Genomic DNA, 13,948 nt, shown 5'->3' with positions numbered 1-13,948 from the left:
AAGCATTATAATACTGGCATTTCTAATTTAATTTCCTCTGTCAAAGCTTAAGGAAAAAGTGATCGTAAATTTTGCTTTCATTTTATAGTTAAGAACAGCACTGGATAAGATAGAAGAGATGGAGATGACCAATAGCCACTTACTGAAAAGGTTGGAGAAGATGAAGGCAAATAGGACTGCGCTTTTATCTCAACAGTGAAGTGGAAACTGAAAATATGATGCACTGCTCCTTGAATAACTAGCCCCTAGCTTGTTTTTGAATACAGACTTTCTTTGGCACAAACTGTTTGAACACTGAGCTGTTCATTGGTGTTTTAGTTTCATAATTAAATGGCATACTTTCTGTAACTTATGAGAGAATGAAATTTAGTTTGAATTCCCATGTGAATAACAGCAATTTTTCTGTAGCATTTGATTCTAGAGTCAGAGCTGGAGCACAATGCTGTATGTTCGACTTAGCGATAGAAAATGTTTTTACAACTGTGGAATCAAGTTTACTCACGATCTCTTTTGGCTGCTTTAATGATGCTTGATGCTCAGAGACAACTGCATGAATTCAAGAAGACACTGTATTACTGTATTATAAACTAACATATATTTGCTCAAGACATCACACAGCACAAGTGCCTTTTATCTGGTGCAATTTAGACTTCATTGTTGAAATAACCTTTGAAATCAGATAACGTTTTATTTTAAGATACATTTGGGATATTCGCTAAACTTTATACATTTTGAAAATACATTTTTGTAAAATATTTAAATTTTGTAAGAAAAAAGTAAGGACTGTATATAAAAATCTGCTTTTTTGCATGGGCACATCCAAGTTCTAGGTAATTTTGTCAAATACTAGACCGTGATACTCTTAGTATTAAGAGTGCAGATTTAAAAACTTATGTTGTACACCATCAAATTATATGCCATCTGCTGCTTAAGTGTGAATTGAAATTTTAGGGTGGGAGGAAGGGGGGGGGAACGTGGCTAAGGAGTTTATTAAATGGACACTTTACTGACCAAACCCAGATGTTTTGTGTGTTCTTTTAAATACTAAGATACCAACAGGACAGAGCAAAATCTTTGCGGAATAGTAAGTTTTGATCTCTGTACTCTTGAAAAGTATCTTTTTGGCTTTGAAATAGTGAGTTTGAATGGGCTTTTTTCTGATTTCTTATCCCAGTGTGCTATTCTTTGACAGTACTGCCATGGAGGAGGGGGGCAGTGCAAGGAAGAAGGTGTTTTCTGGAATGGTGGGGTTTTTGTCTGTAGCCTACTCTGTATGGACAGTGAATGCTATTAAGAGCTTCCACTCTTTTCAAGCTGGCATGTTGCAAGTGGGTAATGAGCAGCATCTGCAGTGGCAATTCTGAAGTATTTGAAGTGGCATTGCCCCTGTGTTGGACTTTGCTTGAGGCCAGCAGGAGTCCAACACTTGATGTGAGAGAAATCATTGTTTTGGACTCATGTCAGATGCTTTTCTGTTGCAAATTGCTACCCTTCAGGAGGATTTCTCAAAGCAAGGCAGGTTTCAGGACCTTTGCAAAACAGAGGGTTAGTACTTCTGCTTGTACCAGAGCTGCTTTCCAAAGAACAGCCGTCTTGACAGTCCAAAACTAAAGCTTTTTGTCTCTCTTAGTTTGGATGCTTCTTGGACTTGAAAAAGAAAAGACCTTCCCTGTTGAGAAACCTCCTTATAAGTAGCAGATCTCTGTAGGCTTACTCATTAAGTAAGAGACAGTTATAGTTTGGTGATCATGTAGATCATTCTCTGTGCTGTTAACTCTTTGCATTCTGTTGTGTACTTGTTCAGAAGAAACTATCAGGGTCTTGATTAGTTGTTCTTAGTGGTGGGTATTCTGAAGGTGAAGGGGTTTTGAAGGTGAAGGTGAACTCTGCTGAAACCTTATTTGGCATATGGTGGGGAGCACATCTTCTAGTTCACTTCCTCTAAACCAGCACTCTGTTGAAGCTGGACATCTTATGGTACAACATTAAACTGTGATAGTCAGATACTAACTCAGAGTTACCAGCCTACTGCAAAACTTTCTGGAGCACAGGTAAAGAATCAGTACATCCTTTCTAAAGATTAAAATTTTTAGTAGTTTTTAAAAATTATTTATTACAAAGTTCTGTTAGCATAGCCATTTTAGTTGTAGAGCTTCCCCAATTCTTGCTACCAGAAAATCAAAACAAATGCAACAAAATCCTCAGAATATGAGATTCCTAACATCTAGAGTAACTGAATAGTACTGGATCCAATATGACTCTTAAGGCAATTGAAAGAGCTAAGAGGGAGCAGCCCTACGAAGAATAAACTGCAAAGCTTTCACCTTTTTCCAAACCAGCTCTTATCGGAAGTAAGAATCCCATTTCACTGGATTCTTGTGAACTTCTTTCATGTAAGCGTGACAGATCCAACTAAAAATAAAAAGTTAGTGTTGCAAACTACTTAGAATATGTAAGAGGTCTGTCTGCTAACAGGGTACACTAAAGTTTTCAAGCAGTCCTCCAGTATGGCTCATGCTACTTAGTAGCTGCCTGTCCAAAGTTTGGCCCTTGACATTTAACAAACCTTTTTTAAAAGCTCACTTAGCAGCACAGTGGGTTCATTGGCCACCTTTTTAACTCCCCTTCCCCCCTTCCAGCAGTCTAAACGATCATATTTAGTTGGTGGAAAAACAAAATCTGGAGAAGCAAAATGCCTATTTACTTGCATCTGCTTGATTACCGATTTCCTCCTGAAGAGTCAATACAATGGTCAAGTCAGTAATTATTCTTCCAGGGGTGCAGGCAACAGTCATTACCTTTCTGGTGTCATCGTTCTCCATTTCTTATGGGAGTGTCTTCCCATGGTCTCTTCCTAAACTATGGAAACAAACAAAAGTATGTTCTGTTCTCCTGTCACTTGGGTAAAATGCACAGCAGATGGGATGCTGGATTCACACTTCTGCCTCTCCTAACAGCTCCCTGGAGGAGCTATAAAAGATTACAGCGGTTTTCTCTCTACTAGGGTAATGTTTACGAAATTCAGTAATGGAAGTTTATCTTTCTGTCCCCCACAAGTGAATGACTTTGAAATAATGAGAGACCAGCATGATCTTACTAAAGTCCAGAGAGATCAGCAAGTCTTCAATGCTCTGAAGGTAGCATTGCATGACCTCAGGAAATATGAGACTTGCTGAGGAGACACTATCTCAGGAGACAAGTGTCTGCTTTCACTCATTCCCCCCCAGGTGTCACTGTGTCCCCATGAACATCAGCCATTTCAACCAGACCACCTGTCATCTTCCATTTCTGCATCCTGTGGCCTGACTGCACCCTCTGGAGGTCCTGCATTAAGCTCTGTTGTCCCTTCAGTTGGGGCCTGTACTTAGGGGTTGTTCATGGGCTGGAGAAAAGCATCCAATTTCTGTTCTCAGGAATCAAGTGTCTAAACTCCAGTTCACACTATTTCTCTAGATGATTTTTTGTTTGTATCCCAAACATCCTGACATTGTTGAAGTGACCTGGAAGGTACCACGAAAAGCAGTAACAAGAAAAAAAAAAAAAAAAAAAAAAAAGGACGACGAGGGTATTTTGTCTTGATATGAGTATAGGCATGAAAAAAAAAAATCTAAGTAATAATGACTGACACTTGGATAGCAATAGAGAAAGTTTTTTGTTGTTTGTGGGTTTGTTTTTGTTTTGTTTTGTTTTTTTTTTTTTTAAATCAAAGCATAGTTCATTTAACCAGAACCAGCGTATCTGTGTCCTGTGTCAGGCAAGTGAATAGTGGGTACATGACTTCACCAGCATTGCTGGAGACCACAAATTGCTTGTTGGCCAAATGAAAAACAAGTGTTAGCTGTGATTATGGAGAGCTTATGGAGAAAGTTACTGTTTCTGGTCAGATCAACTGAAGTTTGGTTGAGAAAACAATGTAAGTTGAGCTTAATTACACTAATCAGGTAGTTTTAGAAAAACTTGCTTGCAAGGGGACAGAGAAGGCTATTGGGGCCTCTTGAATGCGGGATTATGCCCAATGACTGCCCACAAAAAGGTGTGAAGCTTAAAAGTGGGCATAAGCATACTTGTAACATAGCATTATACCAGTATTTTTATCGAGGGCGTGATTTTGAACACCCAGCAGTTTGTTCTTCCCTTAAGCTTGCAGGGGGATTTGGTCTGTGAGAGGGTTGTTGGGGCTGGGTGGTAAGGTTCAGTGAGTGTTTGTTAGGGGACAGACAGCAGCACCAAAAAAGGTAGAGAGAAACTGTGTTTTCCCCATTTGTCTTCTGTGGGACACCGCGTGCCACAAAGCAGCCTCTGGGTGTATCTAATGCACTCACGGCTTTTTCCACCGAGACCGTGAATCTCCGCAGCCTCACCTTGTGTGCCAGAAGATCTTCACCCCACACTACCCACTGAGAACCACAAAACAAGAGCCCTTGTCTACAAGTGCCAACGGCATGAGTAAGATACTTTGGTTGCCTGTGTCATAATTTGTCCAGTGCTCGTTCTTCTTAATTTTCCATGTATAATGACAGACAGTTCTCTTGCAGCCACCAGCCCTGTGCGACTCAAGAGCATCCAGGCCAACAACAGAGCTCTGGCAGAGCTTTGCAGGAGTAGAAGCTCAGAGTGAGAGAAGTTTGAGATGCCTTTCTATTGCTGAAGGGAGAGAATCAAAGCCTGAAATTTCAGATCTTTTATTTACAAGCGCTGCTTCGATCACAGCAAGTGCAAGCACCTACTGAGGTATTTGGAACTCTGTCTTTGTATTGCAGTAATGGGAAGTGTTAGAACTGGCTCCAGGTAATCCTGAGGTCTCTGAACTTCAGTGACTCCTGACAAGTTAGTTAGCTACACAGGGGAGGTCTTGTTGGGTTTCCTCTGGTTCTAGTCATTAATACTTCCCCTTTTTTTGCTTCTCCTCCTTCTGTAAGGAGAGTAAGTGGTCTCCTTTTAATGGACAGTCTGTGAGACCTGATTTACATAAAGTTCAGTTTTCTCATACCGTAACTGAGATGTCTCCATGTGTAGCTGAATATAATTGCAACAACATGGTTTGCGCTGTCCCTCCATTAGACAAGTGTGTCAGGCCTGTATGGGCTCCCCTCTTCAGAAGTTGCTGGGAAATCACTGCAGTCAGTTCCTGGGCCAGAAAAGTCAAGGGATTTGTGATGTGGTGGCATCCCACCTTCCTGTCTTTGTGGACCTTTACTTCTATCTGCCAGGGAGGCTTCTGGTTTCTGAGTTTTCCTCTCCAAGTATCTCCGTTGCTTTGTTCCTGCAGACATCCACACGATTCACCCGTGGAGGAGAAGGAGAGGGCTGGCTCTTAAGTGTGGCAGAATTTGGGTTTCTCTTTTCTACTCTGCGGCCAGTTACCTGAAGCCTTGCTCTCCTGGGGACTATCAGTCTTGTTTCGGCTGCTTAATCACAGTGAAATCTTTCTTGTTGACAGAATGTGGGAATGTTTCCTTCAGCGCCTGTAACAATTCCTGTTGTCACTGGACGACAGCATTGTGCGTAAGTAGCTCTGATTAATTTGTCCTGTCAGTTCTCTTTACAGTGAAGGGGTGTGTGTGGGGGGGGAATGTAATGCAACGAAAATAATTCCTTGTCCTAGAAATGATGTCTTTTTCCTCCCTAGGGGAGTTCCACAGCGTTTCGTGGAACTTGAAGAAATCCCTGAGAGTGAAATGAAGGCCACAGCAGATGGCAGCAAGCCAGCTGGCTTTGTTTCAGGGGACTGCTGTGAATCGGCCAGTGCCGGTGCCATAAAGGAAGTAGAACCAGCGTGTGGTGAGGAAATCTATAGGGTATTCCTCCCTCCTGAAGTAAGGAGGAGGCCTGTGTGCCTGTAACTGCATTGGGAATACTCCTTTGTAGCAAAGGTGAGATAATACATGAGAACAGAGAAGTTCTGTGTAGTGGTAGCTGTGGCTGTACTAGCTGTGGTGAGGAACAGACTTGAGTATCAGCAAAAGCTAAAGGTTTCAAGTGAAGATGCCTGGCAGAATGGGGCATGAATTTGACAGGTCTGATTCTTGTATCCCTACCTCCTAGTGACCTTATCTAATGAACAGTTGACTAGAGAAATCTTTTTTCTGTGGCCTGTTAGTGTTTATGATCAGACGCTTTTTCAAAACCCAGTATTTGAAAAGCCTAACTGGAAGGATAGGTATGAGCTGCAGCTCAAATTTCCTAGAGTCCTGCTGTTAGAACTCATGGTTTCACGTAAGAAAAATACCTAAAGTGTAGCCTATTTCAGGATGCTTTCTGGAGACTGTATTCCCCAGAGCTTATCTTGGTGACCACACACTGGGTCTTGCAAATCTTTTTAGAAAACTGCAGTTGATCTGACTGATGGATTTAGAAAATAAGCAAATCTTCTCTGGGATGTTAATCTGTAGTTCAGTAGGACTCTTTGATCTGAGTTGGAGTTGAATGTTTTTATTTCCCTGCCCCCAACTCTTTGTTAACATAGTGCCAGAGCTGGAAACTGTTTTCTTCAGGTGAATAGTGTGGGCTATCTGACAATGTGTTCCACAAAAGTATGTCCACCAGGCAGTGCTACTCAGAAGAGATGAGGGCTCATGCTGTGTGTCCATAGGGTTTTGCCCTTCCAGAAACACCTCATTCAACAAGAGCCAAAGGAAGTTAGAGTTGGGGAAAGCCTAGAGGAACATAATGTTGAAAACACAAATCCCAGTATTTCTCAACAAAATGAGAGCATGGGAGAACTGGGGTTGGTGTTGACGTAGATTCTGCAGGCGCTTGGCTGAATTCAGACGATGTGCCTGACCTGAAGGAAGTTGTGTGTAAAAGGCTGTTGAGTAGGAGGGAGCAATATCAGGAGGGAAAGCTGGAAGATGCTTGAGAAGCCTCCAGACCAGGCCTAGCACACATGAAGAATTTCCAAGGAACGCAAGAGGTGCTGGCTGAGTTCTGTCATGTTATGGGCCAACCTTCTCACAATAGATGTCAGGTGACAGCTTTTTAATGGAAGAAGGTGAGGTGACCAACCCAGCTACCAGCGGGGCTGACGCAAAAGGTGTATCTGAGTCCCATCCACAAGTTGGGCAGTGTTGATGAGGATTCAGATGATGGCCTCCACATGCCTTATCACTATAAATCATGCAGCAGGAACAGCTCAGTGATTACAATGGATGCAAGACCTGGACCTGAGAGGTGTCTGGTAAAGCCCAAGCAGGAACTCCAGAATGAAAGAAAAGTGGAGCATCCTACACCATGGGCAAAGTCAGCTGCTAAGGGGAGTTCGGAAAGGGTTGTGTCCTAATCAATTTCTGTACTTCCTAGACTGTTGTTTTAAGGAAGCAGACTGTTTCAAGCTAGCTTCTCTTACAAATGCACATGAAATAGTGCTCGAAACCTGATATGACAGTATCATTTATCCAACTGCTTGTTTTGTCAACAAAGAGCTGGATACTGTTTGAAAAACTGCTTAAAACCAAACTATACTGTGTTGTTTGTGTTTTAAAAATATTTTAAGGATAAAGGGAAACAGGAAATCAGAGCTACTAATAAAGAGCGTGTTGCCAGAGAAAGCTGGATATTCTTTTTTAAATGGCAGACCAGGGCTTGAAGAGGATCACCTTAAGTATTTTTTACTCTTTCTGGAATGGAGAGATGAATGCCACTGGTACATCTGGCAGCTGCTTAATATCTGCTGGTTTATTTGTAGGTATTTTGCCTTAAGATCCATGTTTTCTTGAAGCGTAGGGTGTATAATGAACTAATATGCCTTGAAACTCTTTGAACAGGAGAATCTTTTGAGCCTTCTTGTCGATGCCTTCAGAATGATACCAGCACGGCGTGCTCCTGCCTCAGCACTGGGACAACAGCTGTTCACCCAGCATGTGAAAGGCCACTACCTCTGAAACACAGGCAATGTGATCCCAGGAACCACATACGTGTCCTACTTATCAGCTCAATGCAGTGAAGTACTGTGGCCTCTCTTAAAAGGTGGGATATGGCAGGGGTTATTTTGGGCAGGAAGTTCCAGGCTGGCCTTTGAAGAAGGGTCTGATATTAGTAGTGCAAAACAGTTCAAAGCAAGCTCTAATGTTGTAATAGGGAATTGAACTGTTGTAAATAGAGGAGGGAGTGGGAGGCGAAATAGAGTCCAAACTTAGTTTTGCTGCATTATTTTCGCAGAAGGCTTAGAGGAGATGTACTTGTAGATGAGTATTTTCTGACAGCTCAAATTTTCCAGCATTAAAAAAAGAAGGATCACTTGATTCTTAATGTTAGTGTCTCTTCAGGTCTACTTTATGCCAGGGTTGGTGTTTTATACTGATGCTTAAAGTAAATGTATTAGGAAGTGTAGTGGAGAGCTGGGAACTGGTTGACATCTCTTGTGTGGCTTCAGGGGTTATGTTAAGTGTCCTCTGCCAGGTACTAGAGCCTAGTCTGGGCATTGTGCCAGCCAGTGCACTCTTTTCCTCCCCTGTTGTATGTGTATAAGCGCCTGTGTTAGCCAGTCTGTCAGCTCTGGTTTGACTGCCCGGCTGGAGCTGAAAACCTATGTGGCTTGAGAAATGGAATCTGGGTTCTGCCTCGGTTTGGTGTCTGTCTGGCTTGCTGTGAAGACTGTGGGAGATGCTCTGCTTTGGGGCATGGGAAGGGGGATATTGTAAGGTAGAGAGCTGTTGGCAGCAGGGAGCTTCCCTGCTTTGTTCTCAGAGACTCGATGCTTTTGTCCCTGATAGAACATAACCTCAAACCACGCAGGAAGACCCCTCCATTTGTGAACTGGCACTCTCAGTACTGCAGTAGGTGGTGTTTTAGAGGGACCTCTGAAAACTGTCAAACTATTTTAAAACTGTCTAGCACTTGCTGGGGTTTTTTTGTGTCTGTCTGCCACTTTTTGAAGTGACTGTGTCTGCTGTGAGGACATGAAGAGAGTAAGTGCATCCCAGGTTTATGCTGGCAGAGGACAAGTGTACAGCTTCTGTCTCTATTGGAGAGATTTCCAGCCTCACCTGCCCTATGTGAAGAGGCACAAGACTTCTCCCCTTCTGTAGTTTGTAAAGAGCAGTCACTCTTATGCTTGCTTTGTTCATGATGGTCTCAGCAGTTCAGATGAAGGCAGTGCCTGCTGAATTACAGAATCACAGAATGGTCAGGAAGGAACCTCTGGAGATCATCTAGTCCAACCCCCCTGCGAGGGCAGGGTCACCTACAGCAGGTTGCACAGGACGGCGTCCGGGTGGGTTTTGAATGTCTCCAGAGTGGGAGACTCCACAACCTCTCTGGGCAGCCTGTGCCAGTGCTCTGCTACCCTCAAAGTAAAGAAGTTCCTCCTCATGTTTAGATGGAACTTCCTATGTTCAAGTTTGTGCCCATTACCTCTTGTCCTGTCATTGGGCACCACTGAAAAAAGACTGTTCCCATCCCCCTGGCATCCTCCTTTTAAGTATTTATAAGTATCAAAAAGAGCCCCTCAGTCTTCTTTTCCCTAGACTAAAAAGACCCAAGTCCCTCAGCCTTTCCTCCTAAGAAAGTTGCCCCAATCCCCTAATCATCTTTGTAACCCTTTGCTGTAACCCTCTCCCGCAGTTCCCTGTCCTTCTTGAACTGGGGAGCCCAGAACTGGACACGATACTCCAGATGCAGCCTCACCAGGGCAGAGTAGAAGGGGAAGATGACCTCCCTCGACCTGCTGGCCACACTCTTCTTGATGCACCCCAGGATGCCATTGTTCTTCTTGGCCACCAGGGCACATTGCTGGCTCATGGTCATGGTCATGAATGTTTTCTAGTGTTCTGCCATAATACAATGTTATGGCTGTTGGCCTAAAGCTTACAGGCTTGCCATGGGAGACAATAAGTCCAGAAGTGTAAACTTGATGTTGCTGTCCCCTTCTGTAGTCTCAGAAAGATATAATCAAGGTAAGGTCTTCCCTCCAGGTGTTTATTGTCACCTTAGCACCCCTGCTGCCTGCAGTGGCTCTTTTCTGTGGCTGGAAAGCTAGCTTTGTATGAAGCCTGCCTGAAGCATAGGAAGACTTCTGAACCTGAGTGTGCTGCTGCTTCTTGCTTCTGTATTAGCGTGCCTGGGGATGCCAAGAACGCAAGGCTGGTTTTTCCCTACGACCTCCTGGATGACCTCTAGCAAATGTAAGTATATTTATCATACACTTTCTCTGCCTTAGGTGATGGAGCCCCAGACTAAGTCTTACTCAATGAATAACAGCCCATCCTTGCATGTTTTTTGGAGCTCCTCTCTAGCACTGGGAAGATGCAGCCCTACCCTTTAGAGTGTTTTCCTCCAGTGTGCCAAAAATAACTTGCATACCAGTAGATGATGGTAGGTAATTTCAAACTCCAAAGGGAGAGGATATTGCTTCTGTTTGCCGTCTGCTCCAACGAAGGGGCATTTAGTGGGGAAAATACACACATAGCAAAGAGCACATGTTTTCAGAGGAGAACTCAAGACCTCTGAGCAGATAAATTCGAGTTGCTTGAGATGTTAAGGTTGCCAAGGATTAGTACAATTTGTGACAAGGCATGAATATTATGTGGGCTCTTCCCTGCTCTTCCAGTAGAATTGCTGGCTGGGCCCTGCTTGGGCCCAGTGGGCCTGTCCCAGGGAGTTTGTAGGCTTTCTGAATACTTCTTGGGGCCAGTGGAAGGGGAAATAACGGCCTTCTTGCAGATTCTGTGCTGAGTTGTGACACAGCAGCGCAACTATATACTGAAGGCAGACCTAGGGAAGTAGAAACCAAAAGTAATTCAGGTTTAGTCATACCTAAGTTAAACTGCTGCTGTACCGGTATAACATTTGTCTGAATTGACAAATGCAGAACTGGTCAGCTGTTGAAGCATTTGCTGAACCACAAATGTTACTGTGACTTCATTGTATGGTAACTCTAAAACTTTTAGTTTTAAATTTGGAGAAACAGTACATCTCTTCGAAACTGAAAAGGGGGTCACCCAGTACACTTTCTTAAAATAAGCAACTTGCACAGGCTCTAAAGCTAAACACGTATATCCAGCCAGTGGCAAGATGATTGTAGTATCCAAACTGACCATAAAATGGTTCTGTTTGTAGTTTAGTAATACATCCAAGTGTTGGTCAGGCTCGTTACATGTGTTGCTCTGAGCTAATTCTAACACGGGTGTTTCGAATGCTGGTTTTGTCACTGAAACTCCTTCCAGCTGATCCCTGATTTAATGCCCCGCAATCCTCCCACAAAGCCATGTTCTTTGTCTTAAGGCTGGCGTTTTTTTCAACCTGGTACCTCCTAAACTTTACCTGTGGTGCATCTGCAAGTATCAGACACAAAGAATGAAATGTATGTTTTAGTCTTCATTAGAACAGTTTATGATTTTTGACTAGTAAATGTCAAGTGATGAGGTTTTTTGGCCCACATTCACCTCTGCACAATTAGGGTTACCTCTGGGATGTAGTGGAAGCAAGAATATATACGTATGTGTATTCAATTTCATGCTGTATGATATTTTATAGAGTAGTCGTGTCTCTCCTGGGAGAGTTAAAGCATGTATCGGTGAAGAGTAGGATATGAGGTGTATCGGGAAGTACACCAAAACCTTATCTGGTTGAAGGCACCTAAGTACAAGTCTAATATGCCAAAAAAATTCTCAAAGATATTTGGGGTCCTTATGTCCTGCATAAACCAGATCAATGTAGCATTAATTGTTTGGCTAGACACTTGCCTTCATATACTGGTTATGAGACTGCGATTTTCATGTGGATCTTCTGTCAGGCTCCCAAGTAAGGCAAATTGTACTTACATTGGGTTAGGACCTGACACAAGATCCATGAAATTGGTTTTTTTGGAGGTTCTTCCTCTTCTCTCACCTGAGTATTTATTCAAAAACTCTGTATTAAAAAAGATAAAACCTCGAAGTTTAAAACTCTTCATCCCCTCATTTCATCAAACCATTTTCTAGTAAAATAGAATGGGGGGGGAGGGGAGATTTCTCAGCCTGATACTTCATTAGCTAAACTGCCTGAATAGTCTTTGTATTTCCAAACATACAGTTTACCATGTTCTGAAGGATTTTGTGCTGTAGTTAATAAAACTTTACATGGACACTGTAACTGGTCATGAAAAAAATCTTCAGACATCAAGTGCAAAATATAGTGTAACTTTAATAGAATAAAATTTCTGTATCTTCAGTATAATATGTTTGCAAAGCTGAAAGAGTTTTTAGAAGTGCTAGTGAATGAACAGGGAATTTTCCTAAAACACTAACTTGTTGAGTAACAGAACTGCACCCTTAGCTATAAAACAGGTAGACCGATTTCAAGAAAGGCAGCCTTACTTGCCAATCACACTTGTTTAAATTATGTATAGAAAAAATTCTCCATTACATCGGCACATTTGTAGAATTTATTCCCAGTGTAGTTTGTGAAAAATCACTGAAAGCGTGCTATGAATAATTTGAGACACATAATGGCTACAGTTGCTTAAAAATGAACTAATGCTGTGTTGATGATGTGTTTCAGGATGTGGTGAGGATAAGGGAAAGGCAGGAGATATCAGTTGAGAGAAGTGGATTAAATAGCACTTCCCTGTGCCAGCGAATGGTTCTTTTTTGTTTTGTTTTGGTTTAATTGCCGATTAAACCGTGGGGAGATTTTCTTGAATGCAAGATATATGGCAAGAGGTACAGCTGGGAGTGAGCTCATGTCCAGCCTAGTTGTAAACATTGTTTTTAGAGAGCTGTGCTTGCCTGAATTATCTGCAGTGAACAATGATCTCGTGAGCATTAAAGCTTTGTGAGCAAGGGAAGCTTTCGAGCCATCTGGTGGCTTTCTGTGGGATGTTTCCATGAGGGCTTACTCAGCACCAGGAGTGGATTCCTGGGAGATGATGGAGCAACAGCTCCAAAAGGTGGGGCAGAGCTTTCCTCTTCCTTTGAGCTCTAGAGAGCCATATATTGAAGGGTAAGCGTCTTTGTTTCATCTAGTGGAGCACCACGAGTGTTCTTTCAGTGGCTGGTGTGTGTATCGGGGGAATACTTAAATACAGGCAATAAGCTCTCACTTTTTCAGGAAATGCTGGTATTAGTACAAAAGAGTCTGGGTAGCAGTCAGCTTCTCTCTCCTGTCACTGTTTCAGTCCCTTACCTGTTGGCAAAGGAGGTCTTTCACATTTTCTCTGTTTATACGTTGCTTTGTGTTTCCATTTTTCTAGTGCTTTTGTCAAGCTTGGGAAGAGAAGGAAGACCAGGATCTGCAAGGGCCGCTCTGCCTGGAGGTGCAGAGGGAAAATCTGAATTAGGGTCTTGTTTTATGGTGGCTTTTTTAGTCCTTTTTTTTTTGGCCAGCTTGGAGGCAATGTTCTTGGCTGTCCTGGTTGTAAGGTACTGGGAATGTCCTGCTAAATGGTGAACTTGCTGGCCTTCCAAGGGAAAGCACTAAAATTTACTTAAAGCACTGAATTTCCCTGGAACCCTCCTAGGGAATTTGGGAAAAACCTTTCTAACTCGGATGCCTGAAATAAACAGTAGTGAGGGCTGCTTAGTCCTTCTAGGATAGCTCTTGAGGGGTGAATTAATTTCTTGCACGGTGAGCTGTTTACATGATTTTGAAAACAATTATCCTCCCGAGCAGTTCCTTTTAATGTTTGTGATGTTTCCCCAACTTCAGGCTTTGTTTTTAACTGGTGAAGCTGTCTCATTGTTTTGTTTTGGTTTTTTTGTTTTTTTGTTTTTTTTTTTTTTTTTTTTTTAAGAGTATGTGGTCTTTAGGGCAGGAGAGTTGTGTATAATAAATATCTTTTTGTTTCAGTGTATGTCGACAGAGGCTGTCACTTGTAGCAGATGAGCATTAGGTGCTGCTGGAATGAATATGACCTGAGCAACCTTAACTTGGCTGCACTGTGTATGTACACTTCATGAAGGGCTTTTTAATGGTATAGTTGCAGGTTTTTTGCTATGTCAGGAGGTCACTGCTGGTTTGGGAGGGTGCATTG

General features: G+C 42.6%; 1 protein-coding gene across 2 annotated transcripts in view; it reads left to right on the top strand.

The window, feature by feature from the left end:
* LRRFIP2 (LRR binding FLII interacting protein 2) overlaps window positions 1-1,022 on the top strand; it is a 60,426-nt gene extending 59,404 nt beyond the window's left edge. The window contains exon 26 of one of the 2 annotated variants that reach the window (XM_082499523.1): window positions 89-1,022. In XM_082499523.1, coding sequence (XP_082355649.1) covers window positions 89-199 — 111 coding nt within the window. In that variant the 3' untranslated portion in view covers window positions 200-1,022. The remainder of the gene's footprint in view (window positions 1-88) is intronic. The other variant, XM_082499524.1, reaches the window with a different exon arrangement.
* The last annotated feature ends 12,926 nt before the right edge of the window (window positions 1,023-13,948 follow it).

This window comes from Vanellus vanellus (assembly GCF_965231255.1).
Source record: "Vanellus vanellus genome assembly, chromosome: 2".
Taxonomy (NCBI): domain Eukaryota; kingdom Metazoa; phylum Chordata; class Aves; order Charadriiformes; family Charadriidae; genus Vanellus; species Vanellus vanellus.
Note: the sequence above shows the minus strand (reverse complement) of the source record. Positions and strands in the feature narration are given on the sequence as shown.